This window comes from Haliotis asinina, chromosome 11 (genome assembly GCF_037392515.1).
Source record: "Haliotis asinina isolate JCU_RB_2024 chromosome 11, JCU_Hal_asi_v2, whole genome shotgun sequence".
Taxonomy (NCBI): Eukaryota; Metazoa; Mollusca; class Gastropoda; order Lepetellida; family Haliotidae; genus Haliotis; species Haliotis asinina.
Window position 1 is genome coordinate 31,476,048 of NC_090290.1, and position 27,104 is coordinate 31,503,151.

A 27,104-nucleotide genomic window follows, 5' to 3' on the forward strand; every position below is an offset into this window, starting at 1 on the left:
GAAGAGGTTATATGGTTTCTCGATAGAGGTGTCGTTTTTAAGAACTTCAGCTTTGTTATTGTCTACACCCTCTGCCTTACCGTTCTCCTCCCGCTATACAGCTCTGTGCACTTCTTCACGTGAGGTCGGTGCTTTGAGAGCGCTCTCTTCCTGTTGGGTAGCGTTACCGTTAGTTAAAAGTTCAACCTCACGCTTCACCTCAACCACATGCAAACTGTACCGAAAAGGGTGTTGCGCAGCATAGAGAATATGGCAAGTCTTGTTTTATGCGAGCGAAGCCAGCAACGGTTGGCAACGTACTTCCCTCGCTTCGGAACGAAAAATATGTTTGATGTCGAAAAGAAATGTCGCCACCGTCAAATGTACACTCCCATTTCTCTCACTTGGTTGTGCTCTCAGATTTCCTACCCCATGTTTAATAATTACTCACCTGAAATATGTTTTATTTAATATTTTAAGCGATACTGGTAGTATTCAGGTCGGTCTTCGCCTCCATTACCCCTGCCAGCTTCCGGTTGAACGGAGTGACGGAACAAGAATGATCAGAAATTAAAAAGAAATGCAACATAGCCTAATTTTATCATGAACCTGTTGGAATGTATTTGTCTTATCTGTCGTCGCTATTGGTAGAAGGAGCAGGGGAGATACCTGTAAGTAGTCCATATAGAATAATACACTCCTGTTCCTTCACTCAGTTGAACCGGATGCTGGAAGGGGGAATGGAGGCGAAGAACGGTCTGATATACCACGAGTTGCGCTTAAAATGTTGAATAAAAAATATTTCACGTGAGTAATTGTTCAACATGGGGTAGGAAATGTAAGAGTACAACCGAGTGAAGAAATGGATTTGTACTTTTGATGGTGGTGATATTATATTTTGACATGACAATTATTTTTCGAACCGAAGCGAGGAAAGTACGTTGCCAACCTTTGCTCGTTTCGCTCGCATGTCATTCGCGATTCCAATGTTACCAGTTATTTTAAAGTTAACATCGGCTTAGTCGAGGGCTTACTTTCCCAACCATAAGCGAGGAGGGGTGCTTTAAAATACATATAAACCGCCAAATAATGGATATTTGGATGATCATGTAATGAAGTTATGTAGCAGTAAAGAGATAATTTAACACCTGCATCCCGGGTAGCCGCGCGTTAGAGCGTCCGATCAGTACTCTGTACGATGTGCTTCCAATCCAGCTTGGGAAAACATTTCGACAATGAAATTGAACTTTCATTACTTTTCAGTTCATTTCAAACAGTCACATATCATCTGAACTTAAATGTTGATGCTAATATAGAATTAGGAAAAACTAAAAGGTGGGTAGAGGTCTTACATGCTAAAAGTAAAACCGACCAATGTGTCTTAATTACAAAAAGTAAAATCGGAAAATGGGTCTTACTTACAGAAAGTAAAACCTGGGAGCAAACAAAAACACCAGCTGCGGTTATCCCGGGAAAAAAAGTCATAACTAATATATAGTGACAATCACAGTGTAGGTTTATATTAGTTAAACGTATGTATCAGCGGGTATGTGCTTGCCTCTGCCATCTCACAATACATCACCACAAGCGAGGGTCTGAAGATCATTTTTGCATCCGAGACGTCCCACACAAACTTAACAGCTCTGTAACACTGAATTGCTGCAGGGTAAATATAAGCACAGGCAATGTTGGCATCGCCGCTTCCATTTTGTTCCATAATGCCATTATAACTGAACAGCCAGTGTATTTGTACTGTCAGTCTGTTTGGTACTGTGACGCCACATAGCTGGAATATTGCTAAGTTTGTCGCAAGCTAAACTCACTCACTATTTGGCACTGCCATTGTCAGTGAACTGTCACCGTAATTTGTAAGTAATTTGTCCTGATTTATACCTAGTTAATTTTATAACATATTTGATACTTAAGCAACATTCATCTGTTGTTGAGTTAATAAGTTTTAATGCTTACGTTTTGTACCATTGAATCAGAACAAGTAAAAACCTTTAGAGAGAACAGGTTTTTTTGTTATCGCTCGTGGTGACGAAAGGGTAGGACGTGATATTCTGAAGGAGCAAGAACAAGCTTACTGTTGAAATATACAGGGTTCACAGTTGATAACGTACGCTGGTGTGACACTGCAGGAACTGATGATGCCAATAAACAAACAAAAGCCAAAACCTTCATTCCTCAGATCACGATTCTATTTTAACTATTATGATTACAGACTTCTAAGTAAGATCATATAAGATAACATTAGATAAAATTATTGTAGTGTTTCTACACGTGCAAACTAACTCACAGTTTCTCACCTTGAACGACAGTTCCATATTTTCTCCACCCCAGAGTTCAAACTGTGGGTCATAGGTTCCAAGGCGCTCAAAGAATTGTTTGTTGATCATAAACAGTCCTCCGGCCATTGTCGGAGATCTAGAAGCGAAGACATCACATTTATCACGTGTCGTTCCGGGAGGTTTACTTTGCAAATGGACAGGAGAGACACCTTTAATATGTCATACATGTTGACCGTGACCAGGTGACTGTCAGCGTATTCTTTAGCATTACAATGAGAATGTCAGTAACAGGTAAGAACAGTAAAAGCAAGGTCAGAGGGCATGAAGCACCGATTGTGGTACAAGAAGCAGAAGACATGACAGCATAGAGCCGGATACATGAGCAGAGGTAGACTAACAGAGACAGTAGTAACAGGAGACATGCCGGGTACAGGAGCAGAGGTAGACGTAACAGACACAGTAGTAGCGGGAGACATGCCGGATACATGAGCAGGAGCAGAGGTAGACGTAACAAAGACAGTAGTAGCGGGAGACATGCCGGATACAGGAGCAGGAGCAGAGCTAAACGTAACAAAGACAGTAGTAGCAGGAGACATGCCGGATACAGGAGCAGAGGTAGACGTAACAGAGACAGTAGTAGCGGGAGACATGCCGGGTACATGAGCAGGTGCAGAGGTAGACGTAACAAAGACAGTAGTAGCAGGAGACATGCCGGATACAGGAGCAGAGGCAGACGTAACAGAGTCAGTAGTAGCAGGAGACATGCCGGGTACATGAGCAGGAGCAGAGGCAGACGTAACAGAGGCAGTAGTAGCAGGAGACATACCGGATACAGGAGCAGGAGCAGAGGTAGACGTAACAAAGACAGTAGTAGCAGGAGACATGCCGGGTACATGAGCAGGAGCAGAGGCAGACGTAACAGAGGCAGTAGTAGCAGGAGACATGCCGGGTACAGGAGCAGGAGCAGAGGTAGACGTAACAAAGACAGTAGTAGCGGGAGACATGCCGGATACAGGAGCAGGAGCAGAGGTAGACGTAACAGAGGCAGTAGTAGCAGGAGACATGCCGGATACATGAGCAGGTGCAGAGGTAGACGTAACAGAGACAGTAGTAGCGGGAGACATGCCGGATACATGAGCAGGAGCAGAGGTAGACGTAACAGAGTCTCTAGTAGCGGGAGACATGCCGGATACATGAGCAGGAGCAGAGGTAAACGTAACAAAGACAGTAGTAGCGGGAGACATGCCGGATACATGAGCAGGAGCAGAGGTAGACGTAACAGAGTCAGTAGTAGCAAGAGACAGGAGAGTCAGAGGTAGACAACAGAGACAGTAGTAGCAGGAGACATGCCGGGTACATGAGCAGGAGCAGAGGCAGACGTAACAGAGGCAGTAGTAGCGGGAGACATGCCGGGTACATGAGCAGGTGCAGAGGTAGACGTAACAGAGACAGTAGTAGCGGGAGACATGCCGGATACATGAGCAGGAGCAGAGGTAGACGTAACAGAGTCAGTAGTAGCGGAAGACATACCGGATACATGAGCAGGAGCAGAGGTAGACGTAACAGAGTCAGTAGTAGCAAGAGACAGGAGAGTCAGAGGTAGACAACAGAGACAGTAGTAGCAGGAGACATGCCGGGTACATGAGCAGGTGCAGAGGTAGACGTAACAGAGACAGTAGTAGCGGGAGACATGCCGGGTACATGAGCAGGTGCAGAGGTAGACGTAACAGAGACAGTAGTAGCGGGAGACATGCCGGGTACAGGAGCAGGTGCAGAGGTAGACGTAACAGAGTCAGTAGTAGCGGGAGACATGCCGGGTACATGAGCAGGTGCAGAGGTAGACGTAACAGAGACAGTAGTAGCGGGAGACATGCCGGATACATGAGCAGGAGCAGAGGTAGACGTAACAGAGTCTCTAGTAGCGGGAGACATGCCGGATACATGAGCAGGAGCAGAGGTAGACGTAACAGAGGCAGTAGTAGCGGGAGACATGCCGGATACAGGAGCAGGAGCAGAGGTAGACGTAACAGAGACAGTAGTAGCGGGAGACATGCCGGATACAGGAGCAGGAGCAGAGGTAGACGTAACAGAGGCAGTAGTAGCAGAAGACATGCCGGATACAGGAGCAGAGGCAGACGTAACAAAGACAGTAGTAGCGGGAGACATGCCGGGTACATGAGCAGGTGCAGAGGTAGACGTAACAGAGACAGTAGTAGCGGGAGACATGCCGGGTACATGAGCAGGAGCAGAGGTAGACGTAACAGAGTCAGTAGTAGCAGGAGACATGCCGGATACAGGAGCAGGAGCAGAGGCAGACGTAACAGAGTCAGTAGTAGCAGGAGACATGCCGGATACAGGAGCAGGTGCAGAGGTAGACGTAACAAAGACAGTAGTAGCAGGAGACATGCCGGATACAGGAGCAGAGGCAGACGTAACAGAGTCAGTAGTAGCAGGAGACATGCCGGGTACATGAGCAGGAGCAGAGGTAGACGTAACAGAGTCAGAAGTAGCAAGAGAGAGGAGAGTCAGAGGTCGATGCAGCAAAGGATACCTGACTGGGCTTGTAAGGTCATGTCTGTCCACATTGTCACGCTCAGTGATGGCCTCCCATCGGAAGTTCATGTCCCAGTAGAAACCCCCTTTTACGGATACTAGATCCTCTGGTTTGTGCTTGAACTCGAATGTGCTATGATCTATGCTGGGGATCACCGGCCAAACTACAACTGTCGGGTTGTGTTGTATTCGTGCGAGTTGAGGCTCAGCCCATCCTGTGGGAAACAGATGTTTTTCCAGCACGACTAGAGGTACAAAAACTTACTATATTGAGTGATTTAAGTCGTTTTGGACTCAGCTGTTCTGGATAGATTTCCTTATAATATTGCGATTATTCAGGTACATGTTTGGTGTAAATAGATTGAAGTGATATACAAAAGAGTGAGTGAGTGAGTGAGTTTAGTTTTACGTCGCACTTCCATATATTCCAGCTATATGGCGACGGTCTGTAAATAATCGAATCTGGACCAGACAATCCAGTGATCAACAACATGAGCATCGATCTGCGCAATGGGGAACCGATGACATGTGTCAACCAAGTCAGCTAGTCTGACCACCCGATCCCGTTAGTCGCCTCTTACGACAAGCATAGTCACCTTTCATGGCAAGCATGGGTTGCTGAAGGCCTATTCTACCCCGGGACCTTCACGGGTCGACATACAAAGGAAGGTAGTGAACAGGTGAAGTGGATGTGACAACACAGTACAAATGAAAGTTATCTAACGTTAGTACAGTTGAAAACAACCACCACAGCTCCAAAATACAATTGAAACCACATCGATACATCACCATCGACAAGCGTTTCTTGCTTGTTTGTTTAATGCGCTGTCAAAAATGCTTCCTTTTTGCTTGATTACGTTGAATACCTCAAACGTCTATGTATTTAACGAATATTTGGAGCTTAGTTTATTTAACATGCAACGTAGAGAGAATCTCATCTTAAGTTTGCGTCTTTTCATACATCTGCGTACGAATATACAGACATCCATACGCTGACGATCATCGCGATGAGTTGATCAAATGTTTGATAGATTCTTCGAAGAGTAGTGCTTTTTTATGAAATATTTCAACCATTCTGCAAGTACAGAAATGGTACATGTCAGTCATGACTTTACTATGGTGGACAGAGACGGCTTTACAAATGATCGCCAAATGCAGTTTGCATGAATAATGCTTACTGACTGACAAGTAAATACATTTCATCAATTCTACTAAAGAAAAAAAGATAAAAAATAATCATCAATCTTCTTTTTCTGAATTCAGTTTATTTTTCTGATTCAACTTACTCTACCATATTATGCAGACCAAAATATTTAAATAGTTCAAGGGTTATTTTTACTTCCCCCTTGACTACTGAAATTAAATATCTTGCTGCCTTGACTTTTTTTGATAGCCATTATCGTGAACAGAAGTGTTCCCCAGCAACCAAAACTGTTCCGTGAACACTTGCTATATTACAATGATCCTTGAAGGCGTGGGACGTTGTTCATAATATCAGTCACTCTTGTATCATTGGAAGTGAACAAACAATAGAATCCTTATGTGACAATAAAGTATGTTGTCTAAATATTTAACCATATAGTGCGGTAGTGTCAGCAGCCGCACTACATAGGTGAACATGGCATGTACTGAATACCTTAGCTAACTTAACACCTCAGTGGTTGGGGAGAAATGGACATAATAATGGTCTCGAATAAAAGCTAGCAGGACGGTTTAGCCCTCGAACTCAAATATGCAGCTTTTGTTCCGTTTCCGCGAGCAGGTATAATTGCAGCTTCGCTAGTTGATACGTGTTTTAAGACTGGGTGTTTTCAGAGCCGATAATAGAGTATGAGAATTATTAGCATGGTCAAAGTGCAAACATAAAATACTAGTAAATCATTCAAACATCACTAAATACAGAGCAAATGTCCCAGTTCTAACAATGACCGTTATTCCAGCTGTAAATAGTTTTGTGTAATGTCACTGTCATGGCCGGGATATTGGAAACCGGATCCAAGCCTGATGAACAGGTTGGGGTTACATCTTCGGTGGGAACAATCATGTCACTTTTCATTGGGGTTTGGGAGAATATGTTGACAGAACATGAAGACGATGGACAGCTAGAATGAGTAGGAGTAGCATGACAGCGCTATTCACTATACAGGAATCTGCAAACCCATTCAAGAACTTTGCCTATGGTGAATCAAAGCGGATATATTTAGAATCAACACTATGCAGAATCTCTGAGGAGGTGTTGGTTAAAACAACACTTAGAATAACTGATATTTCACTTTTCTTGGAAAGTTACAACGCCGTGTGCCCGTTTTAATAGTCATGGGGACTAGCAGCCGATAGAATTACTTATGTTTGTGGAATGCGTCAATCATGTCACTTATCGGAATCGTATTATTTCCACCTTTCTTTGGTCTAACTGAGCCCTCCTCCTAGTACACCTGTCTGTATGTTTTTCGCAGGCACATACCTGTCACACATTCGCAATGCGAATCAAGGAAAGTTAAAACTTCCGACTTGGCCACTTTCGTCCCCTTTAGCCTCGCTCTGACTAGCCCCTCCCGCTGGGATAAGCGAATGACCTTGACCTTTGGCAACTTGGCGACGTATGTGTCCAAATCCTTTTTCAAATGATCTGAAACAATAAAACAATAAATTTATAACATTCACACTGTTCATTTTATGAAATAGCTTCTGTAACCATCCAACAAAACAGTTTAAAGTATGCAGGCAGTTTGTTATATATTATAAGTTGTATTATGAGTTATCTCAGTTTGTGAAAAAAGATGTTTTTAATTGCTTTCTTACCCATAGTGGAGGCGTCATCAACAAGGATTATCTCTTCCAGTAAGCGCGGATGTGTCGTCTTCAATACGCTGTGAACAGTTCGCAAAAGTGTCGACCAGGCCTCGTTGTGAAAACAGATAATTACGCTAGTTCTTGGAAGTGACCATGGATACGTCTGACTTCTGCACCTGTTGATGGCGAAGACATTCTGCATTACACATCCATGTATTCTCATTTCTACTGCTATAAGATTCCCTACAACACCATTACCGACTGCTGTCTCTAATGCTATTCATGCTCTTCCAGACCTGCCAACTCTCACGCCTTTGGCTTGAGACTCACGGTTTTTAAGCATTTGTCACGCTCTCGCGGCAGACATTGATAATCTCACGCTTTTTTAAAAGAGATTAAAGTAAAATAATCAAAGCCACTTTTTCACTCATTTTTTCTGATCAAATCCTCTTTTAGGGTGTTAAAACACTACTTTTCTTCAGCTTCAGGCTCTGCCACCCTGACCCCCAACCAGGTCTCCGCCGGTCAGTTCTCATGGCTGTCACATAGTAAGTTTAAAAACAAACTATTAAGTGCAGAGAAGGATCAATTCTAGGCATTCTCGATTGCGGCACCTGCAGCCAGGAAAAGAACGGTCATCTAATTACAAACACCGGGCAAATTTCCATAGCAACAGAAACCAATGTATCTGTGTGCAACCATTACATGCTCAGCTTCCTTTCGGAGTAAACAAAAATATGTTTGTGATAGCTCAGAATATTTTCTTTGGCCATATTCGTAGATGAATCTTGAGCATACCGTCTTCGGTGCTATGAAGTGGAAGCGAGGATGGAAATTGTTGAAAATATATACTGTGCAAATAAACATATGCATTGTTCGTCATACACTGTACGAGAGGAAGCGGGGACGGATACAGCGATACATGCACTGTTCATTATATAAAGTACGAGTGGATGTGGGGAGGGAGACACAGCGATACATACACTGTTCATTATATAAAGTACGAGTGGATGTGGGGAGGGAGACACAGCGATACATGCACTGTTTATTATATAAAGTACGAGTGGAAGTGGGGAGGGAGACACTGCGATACATGCACTGTTTATTATATCAAGTACGAGTGGAAGTGGGGAGGGAGACACAGCGATACATACACTGTTCATTATATCAAGTACGAGTGGATGTGGGAATTGGAGACACAGCGATACATACACTGTGTATCATAATTGTACCGTACGAATTTATAGTCCCACGCATATCAATTTTCCTATGTCCGCTTCATTGTCTACGTGGAAAATCGTTATGTGGTGAAACTTCCTCAACTCACATTGGGTGCCTGAGATCTGGAAGGTCCCTGGTCAGTGGTATTCTGTCACTGGCGAACTGATTGAAGGTGTTATCTTCCCATCCCTTGTCGTACAGCACCTTCTCACGAGGGGTAAGTGTGTCACGGTCTATTATCACGGGAGCTCCCATGAAACCTCACATGAAATGAAGATTAGATTTTGAGATATTATATACCACTTATATAGTGGACAAAATATGTTATATAAGGGATATTGGAATTTATATGATTGATATTTCATCAGTATGTCAATGAATAAATAGATCTAATTATTTAAAGGTTAAATTTGCATATAATCCTAACTACTTGTCCAGTATATTATTGAACATTATAATGAAAACCGAGACGGAGGCTACAAGATATGAAATAGATCCGAGGACACAAAACAGTCACAAAGTTTGTGTGTAACATGCATGTCTCTTACCAGGCGATGTCACTTGGCCACTGTCAACGTTGTTTGTATCATTGTAAGAGGCATCTCGATTTACGAGAGATATTAGATCCTTTTCTTTCATCTGTCTCACACCGGCTCGGATCGGTTTTTGTTTTTTGAACTGCACGTTCAGGTGTGGCGCTTTGTTGAGTAATACCGGTGCCAGAATGTCATTTATCTTTCCTTTCTCCTCTGCACGATCTACATCGTCCATTCTCAGTACCGACACCTTCTTAGGATGCCCACTGACTTTTAATGATTCGATTTTTAACAGCTGGAGTTGTTCACTGAGATCCTGGGCCCCTGTGTCGTCGATGAAGCGGAGTAAATGAAATGAAATTATGAAGCTGTACACGATCAGAAAAACGCCAACCACTTTGATCTCCTTCCATCTAGGTGAAATGACGTTCATCCTGGGCGGACCGGTCCCAAACAGAGTGTAGCAGAAAACACTGAAAGAAAGGCAATGTGTGCATTTAATGCAGCAATTATGTACTGACGCATAGGCACATACGGTTTGGGTCACCAGCAAAGAGCAGTCCGAATTAAGTAATAGAAGTGATAATTTTAACTAACGCAAAGGACTGTTGTTCAATTTTGTCAGGCAAAATAATGGAATAGTGTCTTGTGCATCGCCTCGTCTCTTTGAAATATCATTACCGCACAAATGAATGCTAAATGCAGCCTCAGTCAATCGCTCCATAGACGTCAATTAAAAACCTGTGCATTTAAACGCACGTTGTTGTAGCCTCTGGTTACAACAGCAAGTTATATTTCGAATTACTCTTTCTCGGTAAAGTACAGATTCTAGTACTTTTGTTGGGTTGAGTCCCATCCGGGATTCGAATCCACACTGTCAGCACACAAAGTCAGCCACATATTGCATTTGACCACATTCTAAGAATGGCATTACATTGTATTTGATTTATCGCGGTCTAGTGGTAAACACAGATACTAAGATGATCCACGACCTGACAAATGACCCCAATTTGCATACTTGGGAACGCCCCACAGAACGATCCACTTGAAACAAGAGGGAGACAGGTTGTCTGATAAATATCGAGAAGTTCATTTTCCCCGTGCATTTCACGCATGAATTTTTATAGCCCACTCGATTTGGCAACAGGTACAATCCCAACGAATTGAATCAACACAACATACTGAGCAAATATGTTTAGGATCAACGATCGATTTCACGAAGCAAATGACATAAAGATGAGTGTTCGATTTTCTTCTCTGTATTCTCTGTATTTCTTTATTGCACGCAAGTATTGCAAACGCTTGGAAACAATGTCTTTACGTTCCATTAAAAGTTTACGGTTTGACTGCGTTTTTCGCCACCTAAACCCCATGTCTTTAATTTTTTTTCGAAAACTTTCCTTAGAACCCTTGTAGTTCAACTGGCACTTTGCCATATCATACATCGTTTCCAGAGTGGGTAGTTGTTTTTTTTACGCCATATAAACTTTGTACAAATTGACGGACTGCACACCGGTCCAAATCATCAAGTTTGTAACTGCAAGTTTTGCGCAACTTGGTGAGACTGATAAATGTAGGTCCACTCGCACTCCTACCACCTTCTGCCTTAATGCGCTTTAAAGTTGCCGCTGAGAGTCCAGTAGCAAGGCTACTTTGTAAAAGAGAGTCTGCTTTGGTTGCACAATTTTTGTCCATATACATGATAACATTGTATGCTATCTCCCTTGCCTGAGAATGAACTATTTGCCCATGTTTTCCTAACTTGGACATTTCTACTACAACTGCAATCTGTTTAATAACAGATACTAACCGAATAACACAACCACAATAATGGTTGTGCAATCTCAGAGACAGGTTTTAATCAGTAGCGGTGTTGATTTCATGTCACGGTTAGCATGTATTGCACGAGCATAATCGTCAAGCTACCTGTAGCGGCCAAGTGTACTCGCCCAATTCGTTGTACCGCCTCTCTTGTCACAAATGCGTTTAGTGCGCAGGATCATCTAATATGTGTCTTGCAGTAGTTTACAAGTCATCCGATTTTTATTTTGGTTAAATGCTACACTTTGTGTGATGGCGATACATTTAAACATTTTAAATGCCTGACTCCGAGAATGTGGGTTTGAATCCCCGATGGGACTCAACCTAACAAAAGTACTAGAATCTACGCTGAGAACGTGTAATCCCAGATATAGCAAGTATCACATTTGACCACTTCCTAAATGGTATTGGGTATTCTTATGCATAAATACTTTTAAAAATGTATACATGTATTGAGAATTTTCTGGTAGTTATTCAAATGGCAAAAGATAGACATGTGAAACTTATAAAAATCTGATTCTGAAAAAAAAACTTCATGAAATGACACACCGGTGACACTTGTCAGTGCAAAAGTCTGAAAATAAATGATCCTGTCAAGGAAAAACTAAAATATACCTCTGATCCATCCTGGCTTGAAATAATACACGTGCCTGACAAAATCTACACTATATGCTACATATATATATACACTATATGACTTATTGTAGGAAGTATGTACAGAAAACATACGTTAACACTGCATTATCGCGGACCTATTGCCATTGGCTCTGATCACATGTCATTGTAAGTCGAATTACATTTAATTTAGTAACATGTCTTATGTGGAAACTATACAACCCAGAGAATGGACGGAAAGTAGATGTGTAGTGCTGGACGGCATCAGCACTTATCAGAACAGTTCACTTAACACTTTACATAGGCCGGGAGAAGACACCTAAAATGTTTGTACAAGTGTGAAAGTTACTTGTTGTTTATGCCATTCTACAAACTGGAGGTGCCAATGTCGGGTTGAACCGCTACTCGTGCAATCAATCACAGATCGGTCTTTCACACACTCCATTAGTTGCAACCCATAGCGGTGGCACAACTGGAACATCACTGACTAGGTTTCTAAAGGGAAGACGTTCGCTCATTTAGTCATTTTGTCTTTGTCTTGTCCTAGAACTTATAACTGTGCCCCGACTGATAACTTCGTGATAAAAGGCAGGGTCATGCTCTCTTTTTCTTGCGGAAATGTAAGTATATGTACATATTTAACCTTGCACCTATGACAATGTATATTATGCATGATGTGATACGTCTACCATACTAACGTTTACTCCCAGACGGTTTGATATTGTGGGTGAATGGTGTTTGGATGAGTAAACATATTCAGTGAGTAAACAAATTTAGTGATTTCATTTTAGTCGTTTTCATGATGACCACTGTTTAAATCTGTTTAAAAAACCCACAGTTTTTAATCATTATTATTTTCATGCGTCAGCTTAAGGTGCCGTCTATACTGTTCAAGAGTACCATATATCACCTGCACCATTTCCCTGTAAAACTGCATGAGGCAAATCAGATCAATGAGATCATCAAAATGATGCATTAGCTCACATACGGAAACATGAGTCGCATTAACTTATTCAGACAAAGACCTACATTTCAGATGATCCGATTTTATTTTCTTGAGCGGGTTATTAACAATTTGAGGATTTATTTTTCCAACAATAAGCGCAGTGTTGAATATTGATTGAAAAGACATTGACAACTCTCAGGTATCCACAAGCACCACTGGCGTGCACTGACCAAATTCAGTACTTCATCTTACATGGTTCTTGATGCAAGACATGTTACAAGAGAACAGTCAGTACTAATATACAATACACGAATAACTAGTGGAAGAAATACAGTAACTTACTGTGCAAGTGAAATAGAGAATCCCTTGTGTAGAAATGCTCACAGCCACGGAGCTGGATTACAATAAAGTCAATACATACGGCAACAGCCCGCGGGCACGTTTAGTGCACGGATCGACTCCCTGTGTCAGGGTTGTTTGACAGAGTGAGACGACGCCTGTCGAGCTGTTTCACACTGAGGGAACAACACACGTGCGTTTTAACATCCACTTTGAACTATTGAATACTGGCATTATTGTCAGACATATGTTGCCCATATATCGTCTGAATGCCCTGTACATTTCCACACTAACATATAATGTCCCGATCCAGCCGCGTGGCGGTATTACACCGGTACATAGCGGTCCAGTCTTTATTATGCGCATTATGACATTTCAAGGGATAATTGTGGGGACTGATTTCTCTTCAGAGAGAACCACTTGAGCGACATCGGATATACTTTAACGCAACAATAATGCGTTGTCGGTTCCTTCTGAGATGTTTTGGTAAAGTTTGAACCGTTGTTGATAATTTGTATTCTAATTTACAGACATTAATCATATGGTATTCATACCTGCGGTCCCTCACGCATTTGGTTTGAGGCTCACGCTTTCATTACTCTTGTCACGCTCCCTAGACTAAATTGATAAATTACACGTCAAACCGGGTTCGCAGTGAAAAAATATAAATCTGTTTCAGTGACATTTCTGAGAAAAAAATTTGCATTTTGCGTTGACTTCAGGTGGGCTTCAGGACCTGACAGGTGTCTGCGGATCTTGGACCCTGGCATCTCGAGCTATTCATTTGTGATGGGGTTGGGAGCTTTGCGTATGTCGGCGGTATACCTGTTCTATACAAAACAAGAAGCTGGTCACGTGACGCTGTAACTGTCGTTCATAAGGTGCATACATCTGAAAACTGTGAGAAAATACTTGCCCCCTGACCCATACATGCGTCAAGTGTAAGCACATAACCATCCATCATATAAAACTGTGAGAACATACTTGCCCCCTGACCCATACATGCGTCAAGTGTAAGCACATAACCATCCATCATATAAAACTGTGAGAACATACTTGCCCCCTGACCCATACATGCGTCAAGTGTAAGCACATAACCATCCATCATATAAAACTGTGAGAACATACTTGCCCCCTGACCCATACATGCGTCAAGTGTAAGCACATAACCATCCATCATATAAAACTGTGAGAAACTACTTGCCCCCTGACCCATACATGCGTCAAGTGTAAGCACATAACCATCCATCATATAAAACTGTGAGAACATACTTGCCCCCTGACCCATACATGCGGCAAGTGTAAGCACATAACCATCCATCATATACAACTGTGAGAAACTACTTGCCCCCTGACCCATACATGCGTCAAGTGTAAGCACATAACCATCCATCATACAAAACTGTGAGAACATACTTGCCCCCTGACCCATACATGCGTCAAGTGTAAGCACATAACCATCCATCATATAAAACTGTGAGAAACTACTTGCCCCCTGACCCATACATGCGTCAAGTGTAAGCACATAACCATCCATCATATAAAACTGTGAGAAAATACTTGCCCCCTGACCCATACATGCGTCAAGTGTAAGCACATAACCATCCATCATATAAAACTGTGAGAACATACTTGCCCCCTGACCCATACATGCGTCAAGTGTAAGCACATAACCATCCATCATATAAAACTGTGAGAAAATACTTGCCCCCTGACCCATACATCCGTCAAGTGTAAGCACATAACCATCCATCATATAAAACTGTGAGAACATACTTGCCCCCTGACCCATACATGCGTCAAGTGTAAGCACATAACCGTCCATCATATAAAACTGTGAGAAAATACTTGCCCCCTGACCCATACATGCGTCAAGTGTAAGCACATAACCATCCATCATATAAAACTGTGAGAACATACTTGCCCCCTGACCCATACATGCGTCAAGTGTAAGCACATAACCATCCATCATATAAAACTGTGAGAAACTACTTGCCCCCTGACCCATACATGCGTCAAGTGTAAGCACATAACCATCCATCATATAACACTGTGAGAACATACTTGCCCCCTGACCCATACATGCGTCAAGTGTAAGCACATAACCATCCATCATATAAAACTGTGAGAAACTACTTACCCCCTGACCCATACATGCGTCAAGTGTAAGCACATAACCATCCATCATATAAAACTGTGAGAAACTACTTGCCCCCTGACCCATACATGCGTCAGGTGTAAGCACATAACCATCCATCATATAAAACTGTGAGAAAATACTTGCCCCCTGACCCATACATGCGTCAAGTGTAAGCACATAACCATCCATCATATAAAACTGTGAGAAACTACTTGCCCCCTGACCCATACATGCGTCAAGTGTAAGCACATAACCATCCATCATATAAAACTGTGAGAAACTACTTGCCCCCTGACCCATACATGCGTCAAGTGTAAGCACATAACCATCCATCATATAAAACTGTGAGAAAATACTTGCCCCCTGACCCATACATGCGTCAAGTGTAAGCACATAACCATCCATCATATAAAACTGTGAGAACATACTTGCCCCCTGACCCATCCATGCGTCAAGTGTAAGCACAAGCACATAACCATCCATCATATAAAACTGTGAGAAACTACTTGCCCCCTGACCCATACATGCGTCAAGTGTAAGCACATAACCATCCATCATATAAAACTGTGAGAACATACTTGCCCCCTGACCCATACATGCGTCAAGTGTAAGCACATAACCATCCATCATATAAAACTGTGAGAACATACTTGCCCCCTGACCCATACATGCGTCAAGTGTAAGCACATAACCATCCATCATATAAAACTGTGAGAACATACTTGCCCCTGACCCATACATGCGTCAAGTGTAAGCACATAACCATCCATCATATAAAACTGTGAGAACATACTTGCCCCCTGACCCATACATGCGTCAAGTGTAAGCACATAACCATCCATCATATAAAACTGTGAGAAACTACTTGCCCCCTGACCCATACATGCGTCAAGTGTAAGCACATAACCATCCATCATATAAAACTGTGAGAACATACTTGCCCCCTGACCCATACATGCGTCAAGTGTAAGCACATAACCATCCATCATATAAAACTGTGATCAGACATGCAGCTTTATTTCCTCCGTGACAGAGAAGATACTGAAATTCTGGATAATCGAAAACTGGACTCTACATATAACGTTCAAGATAATGATCCAGTCTATCCATGCTTGTAGCCGAGCTCGTGAAGATAGCAGCTATAAGGCGAAAACCTGCAAATGCGTGCATGTGGGCCAAACAGTTAGCCGTCTGAATATCGACCATTGCAAAGGTGAGAAGCAACCGACCAAGTCGACAAAACGATCCAAGAAGATTATGTTTACCTTTCGATTGATGTGACCTGACATTTTGGTGTCCACTTTCTAACAAAATGGTAACACGAGAGTTCGGACCGTCCATCCACGTGTGATTCCAGAGTGTCTTTTTGCCAGCACGGACCATTCCGGGCTAATATCCAATCAGTTCCAGGACTGTACGGAACTTACTTGGAGAGCACAAAACCTGTCTCGACGGCCTGCAATGCGTCCAGTTCTGCTCAAACGTCACCGACAGACACGTTTTGCTTAGTGAAGCGTTATGGTATGGGGCCACAAATCCGACAAGTCTGCGACAGGGGGGTGAGATTATTGGGCTTCATGTGCAGCCGTTCATTCAAGGACCGTGACGTAACTTCACGCTTCAGCAAGAAAATGCCCACTCACATGTCGCTCATATTGTGACAGATTTCCTGATACAGAAGAACATCCCAGTACTTCCTGGCTACCCGTTTCCCCGCACCTGTCCCCTATCGAGCGTGCTTGTGATGAAATGGAGCAACGTCAACGGACATTCATTAGTGTAGTTCAGATATGGAACAACATTCCCATAGCTTTCATCAATCGCTTTATGTCGTCCCTGTCAAGCCTGCATCAACACCAGTGGTTGCCACTCACAATAATGAATGTGTGAACTGAGTTTTGACTCCAGTGCGGTTACGATGTTAAGTGTCAGATCATACAGATTTCGATATTTTCCTGTCAACATTTAAGCAGCGATTAAGGTAAACACCTCAAGTTATGTTGTTGTCTTGCATTAAGAAATGGCATCACATCAAATAATGCAGTTTCTTTATGTCAGTAGTACATTATTATCCCAGTGCTGGCATCCCAGATGAAAGCTGTGGGATGATGACACGTGGACGTCTTGCATTCAAACACAATCTGTTAGGGTTGCACGGTATTACCTGTATACCAGTATACCCAAATACGAAATTGTAACAATAACGTGTCGCGATACGGTTTTATACCAGTTTTTCAAACGTTCATCCAAGTTACTACGTGTGTACTTCCATCTTTTCGTGCTATCATGTAACGAAAGTCAAGTAACATCTCGGCTTTCGTCACCTCGATCTTCATGCTCGGCTCGATGTTTAATGAGTGAGTGAGTTTAGTTTTACGCCACACTCAGCAATATTCCAGCTATATGGCGGCGGTCTGTAAATAATCGAATCTGGACCAGACAATCCAGTGATCAGCAACATGAACATCGATCTGCGCGATTGGGAACCGATGACATGTGTCAACCAAGTCAGCGAGCCTGACCACCCGATCCCGTTAGTCGCCTCTTACGACAAGTCGAGTCGCCTTTTATGCGATGTTTAATGCGAAATAATTTTCAAAAATAATATTTGTCACCGGTCGTCATCTTGCACGATACGTCCAATAAGTTCCATGATTTACATATATGTGGCGATGTTGTTGCTTATCACTTTTAGCATAGTATTATTGTACCACAGAAAATTGTATGGTAGTTTTCTGTTATGAGGACGGTATCCATTGTTGTAATATGATTGTCTTCGGTTACGTGCCTCATTTTCCCCAGTCATGCAGCTTATAGCAGAAAAAAGCAACAAAAAAAAGAGCATAAAATCACTTCTTATAACTGTGAAAATACTCCTTGCAAGGTTACTGTAATAATATTATCGATGATTAGAGCTTTCCATTCTCTTTGTCTGATTATGTAAAACTGAAATATAAAAGAGACAGGTGAAAGGATATTATGGCGTCTTGCAAATGGATCAAAATAGTGTGTGTGTGTGTGTGTGTGGGGGGGGGGGGGGGGGGGTTTAGTCTCCTTCGTGGTCTTATCGTAAATTCTTATTTTTATTTTATTTATTAAATAAGCTGAAATTGTATTTTTTGAATAATGTAATAAATACGTTTGTTATTTATCAACAGTTGGATTAAACATCAAAGTTTTAAATGTGTACGAGGTAAGCTTCTATCATATTACAAGGCTATGTTTCTCAAGTTCCAATTATTTTTTCATTATTCTGTCTAATATAAAGAAAGTGTACATGTACTTTACCTAATACAGAGTGACTTTCGCCCATCTTGACTGTTCTGTAAAATTATTTCCTTATAAGAAAGTGCACAAAATGCCATTCAAGAAATAGGTTAACAATACTTATATTCAAATAGGTTTGTGATTAAATCTTTCTTCAGTAATAAAGATGTGTACACTAGCTCAGATTCTTTAAATCATTTGAAATTCAGCATCCTTTGATGGTCAAAGAGTGAGTGAGTTTAGTTTTACGCCGCGCTCCAGCATTCCAACATTCCAGCTATATGGCGGCGGTCTGTAAATAATCGAGTCTGGACCAGACAATCCAGTGATCAACAACATCAACATCGATCTGCACAAATTGGGAACCAATGACATGTGTCAACCAAGTCAGCTAGTCTGACCACCCGATCCCGTAAGTCGCCTCTTTACGGCAAGCATGAGTTGCTGAAGGGCCTGTTGTATCCCGGACCTTCGGTCAGTAATTTTTGGAACGGCTAGTGACATATAAAATCCACCAGCCAAGAGAACCAGTTACAAGTTTTAGTGAGTGTCGACCCCGGATGTTTTAAAATAAAACTATAAACAGAAGAATGTTCAGGCTTTCCTTCTTCTAACTTTGAAAGTAGCTGTGATTCAATTTGAGAGTAAAAGAATATTAAAATGTGGCCAGATTTTAATAACCCTTCTTTCAAAATATATCGCAGTACACAGAAGAATGTGTCTTAATATATCGCAATACGAAATTTGGGGCAATACATGGCGGCGGGTTATGCGTTTGAACGCGAGACACATATAGCAGTAGAGCAACCATATTCCCATGTGTGCTCACCTGCAACTTGGCCATGGCACATTTCAACCACGCGTGTAGTAAGTAACACTAGTACTAACTTAAGTGTGTTCAAGAAATTGTCTTTGAGCGTTCGACTAAAACCGTAATAAAACCGAATTTTTGGCCTACGTAGAAAGATGCTTTACAAGTACATGCAGATGCATTGTGTTTTTGCTTGTGTGTGCGCGAGTGTGTCTGTGTGTTGGTAACGTATGGCGAAATGCAAACACAGGCCAGGGATGATACAACTGAAGGTAACGCCAAGGCATAAACACTGGGGCAGTGGCGGATCCGCGGGGTTGGATCCGCCTATGGGAGGAGCCAACTTGACATAGTGATATTGCCCGCGGGGGTCATGACATAAGATGAGACAATCAAGATGTCCACTTACTTTATGTTTGTTCGAAACCAGCTAACAGATAACAACATATATGCTTGACAGTGTGGGCAAATACAGACCCCGCTTGTTCCACTGGAAATGTCTGTCACGTCGCACGGAGAGCACGTGCTAGGCGTGGTGGTGCGTTGCCATGCGCCACATATTAGTGGTCTGTTTATAACATTAAAAGCAAATATATGTGATATTTACACAGTAATACTCGTATGTATACTATGACTGAAAGCGTTAAGTGATTGGAGCTTGAGTAGAATCCCGAAAGAATAACCATCAGTACTGTCGGGCTGAATCGTCAATAAGGTTATTAGCTGCCTGTTTATCTTGTTCTGGGTACAGCACGTTTTTATACTGAACATGTATAATAACAAGATATTTCTAAATTGACGTTTTTGGATCATTAGTGGGTATTTGAGGGTATCTCTGACAGTGCCTGGACAAGTTCAGACAACATGTTCAGCGTCCTCTGATGTTGACGCATGCGTCCCTCTACGGTACCCCAAACGTTCTTAGTGGTTATTAGGCTGGGGCTCGACGTTGATTATGGAACAGCTTTACCAGAAATTATTGAGAATTTAAAGACTGCAAATTTTTAATTTTGTTTTCGCTCAATACTCACGTATTAAATGTGAATATTGGCAGAACATAACTCCAGATTCAAAGACAGTTGAACAGTTACAATTTTGTCTAGTCACCATGGGCAGCAATGCAGGCTTCAATCCGGCGGGGCATACTACTGATCAAAGAAGTTAGAAAGTCGTGGTCCATGCTGTCCATATAGCGGACCAGCTCCGCTTTCATTTCAGCAATATTTGTCAGATTCTTCTCACTGACACTTTCCTTCATACGTCCCCAAACATTTTGTATTGGATTTAGGTCAGGGCTATAGCTTGGTTAGTCTAATAATGTCATATTCTGGGTGCGAAACCAGGCCTGTGAATGCCTTTAACGAAGTTTTGGATCTTTGTCCTGCTGGAAAATCCCAACATTTCCATAGAACACGTTGCGTTGCCCTTAACACAGATATGCCACCGAAGGTCCCGGGGTAGAATAGGCCTTCAGCAACCCATTCTTGCCATAAAAGGTGGCTATGCTTCTCTTAAGAGGCGACTTACGGGATCGGGTGGTCAGGCTCACTGACTTGGTTGACACATGTCATTGGTTCCCAATTGTGCAGATCGATGTTGATGTTGTTGATCACTGGAATGTCTGGTCCAGACTCGATTATTTACAGACCGCCGCCATATAGTTGGAATATTGCTGAGTGTGGCGTAAAACTAAACTCACTCACTCCAATATGCCTCTCGTGGCAAGCATGGGTTGCTGGAGACTTACACTACACGGGTCTGTTATATTTGGGAGTATACTTAATTACTCATCAAAGGGAGGCATGGGCGGATCCAGCCTTGTGGTGTGTGTGTGTGTGTGTGTGTGTGTGTGTGTGTGTGTGTGTGTGTGTGTGTGTGTGTGTGTGTGTGTGTGTGTGTGTGTGTGTGTGTGTGTGTGTGTGTGTGTGTGTGTGTGTGTGTGTGGAAGGGGGGGGGGAGTTGGTTAAAAATCAGAACATGACTTCATGTTAACTTTATCATGGGCGGATCCAGCCTTTTGAAAAAGGGGGGCGGGGTTGCAACGAAGTCAGTCATCTAATCTACTCAGGCATCGCGGCGTCCACAAAACTCGACAAAGTACCTTTTGACAAGTGTTAATTGAGAAAGTGTAATCCCAAATATAGCATATGTTCAATCTGGCTACTTTCTAGGTGGTTGTGTGTATTCACGGCTTGAATTGTAAGAGTCATTTCAGTCCATCACTTTGTCTCTTAAACACCCGCCAAGTATTCGTGAATGATCGTACCAAGCCGCATCGTTCATCTTAACAAAAAAAAACCCCACGGGAACAGACGAAACACATCAAGTAAGAAATAAAAGAATCAAGTTATGATATACTAAAACTTTGGGAAAGCTCTGGCGATGCTTTGGGTGTTGTGAACTTTATCAAATCACTTTCGAGAAGTCGCTTTGTGAAGACGTTCTTTGGAATGTTTGTAGATCCATGCTTAATTGTAACCGAAAATAAGTGAACTGCATGTAGACATCTGGGTGATGATGCTCCACTACTGTTTGACATTAAGGGAAAATTGTCTGTCCTCCCTTTTGTCATACTGCCTTGTGAACTGTATCCTGTTACTCTGATTGTCATGTCTTATTCTTGGATTTTTACATTTTACAATAAGGGAATCCGATGTACATATACTGCTTTCTCGGTAAAACGCAGACATTTTCTTTCATGTTTGACAGGTCTGGTGGTCTTGATGGGTTGCCTTCCATAGTTTACACTCTAGTTTTATACATGCTACTATCAGACGTTCTTATATAAATATGTCACTAATGAACACATCCATAGAGTGCGTCCACGCGTCTTTAGCACCCAAGTAAAACAGATGCACAGTGTGAAGCAGTGCAAGTCTCAATTTGATGCATCCTGTAACGCTCTGTAAAATATAATAATTGGAATCGGTAACTGAAATGAAAGTGGCCAAATGCAACATATATCATATTTGGGATTTCACTTTCTTACTAAAGTACAAATTAGTAAAGTACAAATGTGTACTTTACTAAGAAAGTAAAATCCCAAATATGACCTATGTTGCGTTGACTGAAATGTAAAAAAATAAGAATGACACATATCCCTTTAGAAAAGAGCTACAGCTCGGAACACTGGAAGCGATTGTCATTGAAACATCCATGAATTATTTTACAATTACAATTCGATATTTCAGTACAGTTTTAAAACGTTTCCCAAAGCGTTTCTGGGATAATAATTTTCTGAAAACGTTTTGAAACGTTGTAATCAAAAGCGTAGGTAAAATTCAGAAAAGAGGATATCCAGAACATAGCAAGAAAGGTTTTCTGGAATGTATTCATATTAATAAATTAAATTAAAGTCGAGAGTGGACGCGTCAGTTTCATGATAAATCATCTTCAAAGGGAGGCAACTTGCCTCGCACATCATTCTTGCGATAATGGCTGACTTAACTGGGAAAGGGATGTTTTCTGCCAAAACCGTATGCATTGTCACCGGTGCTAGCAGAGGTATCGGAAGAAGTATCACTGTCAACTTTGCATCTAAATTTCCACCAGGATCCCTAGTCATAGCGTTATCGAGAGATGTGGAACAGCTGGCAGTCACCAAGACTTTGTCAACGAAAGCAAACCCCGCTGTCACAATCGTCACCCATGTTTTTGACCAGGGGACGCTTGATCAACATGTGTACGAAACATTACTGAAAGACTCCCTCCAGGTAGGTGGGCATCTAGTAATTTACATGTGTTAGATTTCAAATAAAGGTGGCCAAATCTCTCGCGTAATCAATATTCGCGCACCTAACACGCTTCGGCGCGGCAAGACATGTCTTGACTGTATAGGACCGCATCGCGGCTCTCAGCTAGGCATGCGGAATTTACAAGACACATGAAAATCAAGAAATGTAAAACTATCATCAATATCAAATGTTTATGAAAACACGCGTTTCAGCATTGGACACATCGCGATCGTAGCTGGACGAAGCCATCATCCACACGACAGTATCAAGGTCACTTACGCGCAACAACATCGTGATACCCTCGTCTGTCGTACAGACCTTGAAGTATATATAATAGATCCAAGAAAGCCCACGCAAGTCTAGAAAATGTGGCAAGTCTAGTCTCAGGGCTCCATTTCATTATATTTTTTTAACTATGAACATTTTTTTTGGTGAAATATGTTCATTTCAGAGACTAGCTGTTAGTCTTAGGTGTACCCCAACTTTGCCAGCAACTGGCAGGATATTACCAGGGATTAGAAGACACACATGAATGAGCATGCAGGGCAAGTTGTTCCCAGTGCAATATGGTCCGGGTTAATTAGGCTACCACAAAACTGACGCTGTGACTTTATTCGTGAATTTATTTCCATATGAGTATTATCATCACCTTGATATCATAAACAATCTCAAAACATGTCAACATAATTACCATAAGGCAATGTTAACACCATCATATCACCTCAGTAACATAAATTATTTCATAACATCGCATTATATGTATTGTATCATATTATATCCCATACATCACTCTACATAATCCCACATGGTGAGACACTATCTCTGTAAACAAGACAGCATCTTGCAGCAGTCTCTTTTCGTGTTCTTCAAGCTGACAATACTTCTTCTTAGGTCTCACACAACTACCACCCTGCCATTGCATCAATGTTATTTCAGTATAGTTCTGTTCTGACTTTATCAGATTGATGAATTTATACACATTTGAGTGGCAAGCAGCAAGTTTAGATAGCATGGAGTGCCACCCTTCCCCAGCTAACAAAAGTACGTTTTGAGGACGTTGTCTCAACGTTACGTTTACGTCCCCAGAACGTCAGCATATAACGTCCCACTTACGTCTTTTTTGTGGAGTCGAAAACACGTCCTCACAACGTTATTTTCTACGTTCATACGACCCAAAAATAACGTCCCCGCGACGTTATAAACATAACGTTGTCACAACGTTATTTTCTACGTTCATACGACCCAAAAATAACGTCCTCGTGACGTCATAAACATAACGTTGTAATAACGTTATTTATAGTTGTTTTGGGTATATACGTACTCAGAACGAACAGTAGTCTGAGGATAAAATATTTGTATTAGGTTTCTGGGTTGTTGTCACCATGATCATAACACTATCCAGGGCTAAAAGTCATAGTTTCCGTTGTTTTTATTAGATTTAAATTACGAATGCTGAAAAAAGGTAAAGTGATCAACAGTTCGAAAACTCATTTCGGCAATTATGAATGTGTTTTTTGCATTTTTCGAAACAGTCTACTTTGAGCCCTGGTAACAAATAACAGAGATTCTTCTTTTGTTTACACTGAACCATTTATTCCAGTATAATACATTGCTTAGAAACGTTTCATTCTAGACTTGCACTTCCTCATCTTTCCCAGCGGCAGCGTGCATCTGAAAAAAAGAGAATAGTTTATCTTTAAGACCTAATATTATTCAAAAGCACATGATTAGAACATGCCGTTACATTTTTAACACCCTGAATGCCGAGGGGTCTTTTTTGTTGTCTGCATACGGCTATAAAATTACACAGAAAATGTACAAATCATGTTCATTAATATTATCAGTTTTACTTATAACTTTGAATTAAATTGCAGTTTATTGGCCTGTTCATATGAAACTGCAGTGTGTGTCCCAGCATACTGAATATTGTACATCACAGGAACTGAAGCACATGTTGCAGTAATGGCTACGTGTGATCCTCTAACAGTTGTGTAGAGGCGTAAACTGTGATAGATCCTATAGTACACTACTGAGTCAATTTCCCGTGTAAATATTCAAACAATCAAAAACTTTCAATGAATGAAAACGCATACCCTATATCCACATATGATATGATGATGATGAACAAGGATATATCAAGATACTGAAATTAGTTTCATGAAAAAGTATCTGAACGAAAAATATAAATCACAAAAATCACTGCTGAAAGTGCAGTCGGAATGATATGGCCATTGTGTTTACTCTTCTTCAACCGAGCTTCACCTCCAAGAAATTGCCTAACATGTGCAACGATGTTTACGTGTGACATCACTATCGAGGGCCGATTTCTTTCAAAGTAGCGGCCTCGCTGACATGGGTACACAGGATTTTGCGAGCACTGTTTCCTTGATTTAGGGATGTTTTGTACATGAAAGTGAGATGTAAGTAATCAGAATTATTCTGACTCTCCATGTATTTATATGTATTTATCGTTTGCATTGTAAATGACGGAAGAAGCCAGAAATGCCGATAATTACTGCTGTCGTTCAGCATGATTTTGCGTCAGTCATGGTGTCACGCTGCACTTACTCGACAGTTTTTTTTATGAATGATCAAATGATTGCATCGTATCTATTTTTAATTTTCTATTTCCTGCTACGATACTCTTCCCTTGAATATTCAAAGCGTATTGAGCCACTGTAAGCAATGATTAGACGGCTAGATGTCTGAAAATTTCCGAAAATGCTACGTGGTGTAAAATCGGATTTTTTTCATTTCAAAAAGATAACCACGTGGGTGGGTTGAGGGAGGGGAATGGTATTTCACACGGCAGAAATGTCCTCTTATCTAGACTTGCCTCTTTGAAGGATAGAATTACATCCATGGGCCTAGCCATGGGCCTCCGTACCGTCTTGGAGCATGCGACAGTTATGCCTACGTTTAATAATACTTCTGTAACAACTAACGGTTTCAGATGTGGTATACTACATTCAATATGACTATATTTATGTAAATATTATTCAGACAAAGAGAAACACTCAAAGAATAAAATCGCTTACCCTGAATCAACGTACAATATGGTATGTAAACACTATTCAGTATCCAAAATGGCGGAATTTTTAAACGCACTTAGTGTTAGCATGTATTTTTGAAAACATCCCAGCCAATTCTAGGTTCATCGGCAAAGTTTCAGAATTATCATTGATGATTCCATGCAAAATTGATGTCAGTGATCATTAATATGTTATTTAGAAATTCAGAACTCCGAGTAATTATCCGATTTTTAACAGTTCAAAAAATATATCAAATGACACTGTGAATTTCGGATGTGTAAAAAGTAGGACAAGTAAATAGATCTAATCAAGAGTCAGTTTCATTATTTTTAATGAGTACATTCTGAATTAATACATATAATTTACTAATCTAAACAAAACAATAAACAAAATACTCACTGTTATGGCGATGAGCCCGTTTTAAAAGTGAGGAACAGACACAGAACCCTGTACACGTAGGACTGGCAGCCGCGCGAGAAGTGTGATGTCAGCGAGCGGGAAAGTGCTCGCACAGGCAATGACGTCACATGAAGAAGTCATGTGTAATGTGCCTCAATCTGGATCTTGTGGGTTAAAAGATCTAGAAGGAGACATGTTTCATAACTTCCCTGAAATGAGTGAAGTCAAGAGCACAACAACAAGTGTATAATATAATAATAAATTGTATGCAACAAAAATAAGGTAAATACTATGAATAAACGTCATTATATACTGAAGAGATAGATCTATATGGTAATTTAAATAGAAAATATCACATGCTTCGATCCTGTTAAATATGATATTCCATCAAGTAAACTCCGGGATGAGGAGAATAAGATGTAACGATGTTCCAACGGGTCAGTGCTGGCAAGCCGTGGACAGAACGTCCTCCCAACGTTATGCGAACGTTGCACCTTGGTCTGAAATACACGCTGTTACGACGTCCTGGTTACGTAAACCGTAACGTTGTGACAACGTCTGTAAATGACATTCTTATAACCTTCAAACGTGAAGTTATCTATTTGCTTCAGTTGAACGCATTTAACA

The 27,104-nt window shown here is 41.4% G+C and overlaps 2 protein-coding genes across 8 annotated transcripts in view; one reads left to right on the forward strand and one right to left on the reverse strand.

Moving 5' to 3' along the window:
* LOC137255641 (polypeptide N-acetylgalactosaminyltransferase 5-like) overlaps positions 1–19,877 on the reverse strand; it is a 31,021-nt gene extending 11,144 nt beyond the window's left edge. For 2 of the 7 annotated variants that reach the window (XM_067793107.1, XM_067793102.1), the window contains exons 1-7: positions 19,722–19,804; positions 9,386–9,846; positions 8,944–9,097; positions 7,626–7,792; positions 7,288–7,452; positions 4,822–5,038; positions 2,289–2,406 (exon numbers count right to left, since the gene is read on the reverse strand). In XM_067793107.1, coding sequence (XP_067649208.1) covers positions 2,289–2,406; positions 4,822–5,038; positions 7,288–7,452; positions 7,626–7,792; positions 8,944–9,097; positions 9,386–9,846; positions 19,722–19,759 — 1,320 coding nt within the window. In that variant the 5' untranslated portion in view covers positions 19,760–19,804. Of the gene's footprint in view, positions 1–2,288; positions 2,407–4,821; positions 5,039–7,287; positions 7,453–7,625; positions 7,793–8,943; positions 9,098–9,385; positions 9,847–13,097; positions 13,243–19,721 lie in introns of those variants that run through there. The other 5 variants (XM_067793104.1, XM_067793105.1, XM_067793109.1 and 2 more) reach the window with 5 other exon arrangements.
* Positions 19,878–22,733: 2,856 nt separating this feature from the next.
* Positions 22,734–27,104, forward strand: part of LOC137256339 (sepiapterin reductase-like) — a 46,016-nt gene continuing 41,645 nt past the window's right edge. The window contains exon 1 of the mRNA XM_067794116.1: positions 22,734–23,025. Within this exon, the coding sequence (XP_067650217.1) occupies positions 22,747–23,025 (279 nt within the window). The 5' untranslated portion in view covers positions 22,734–22,746. The remainder of the gene's footprint in view (positions 23,026–27,104) is intronic.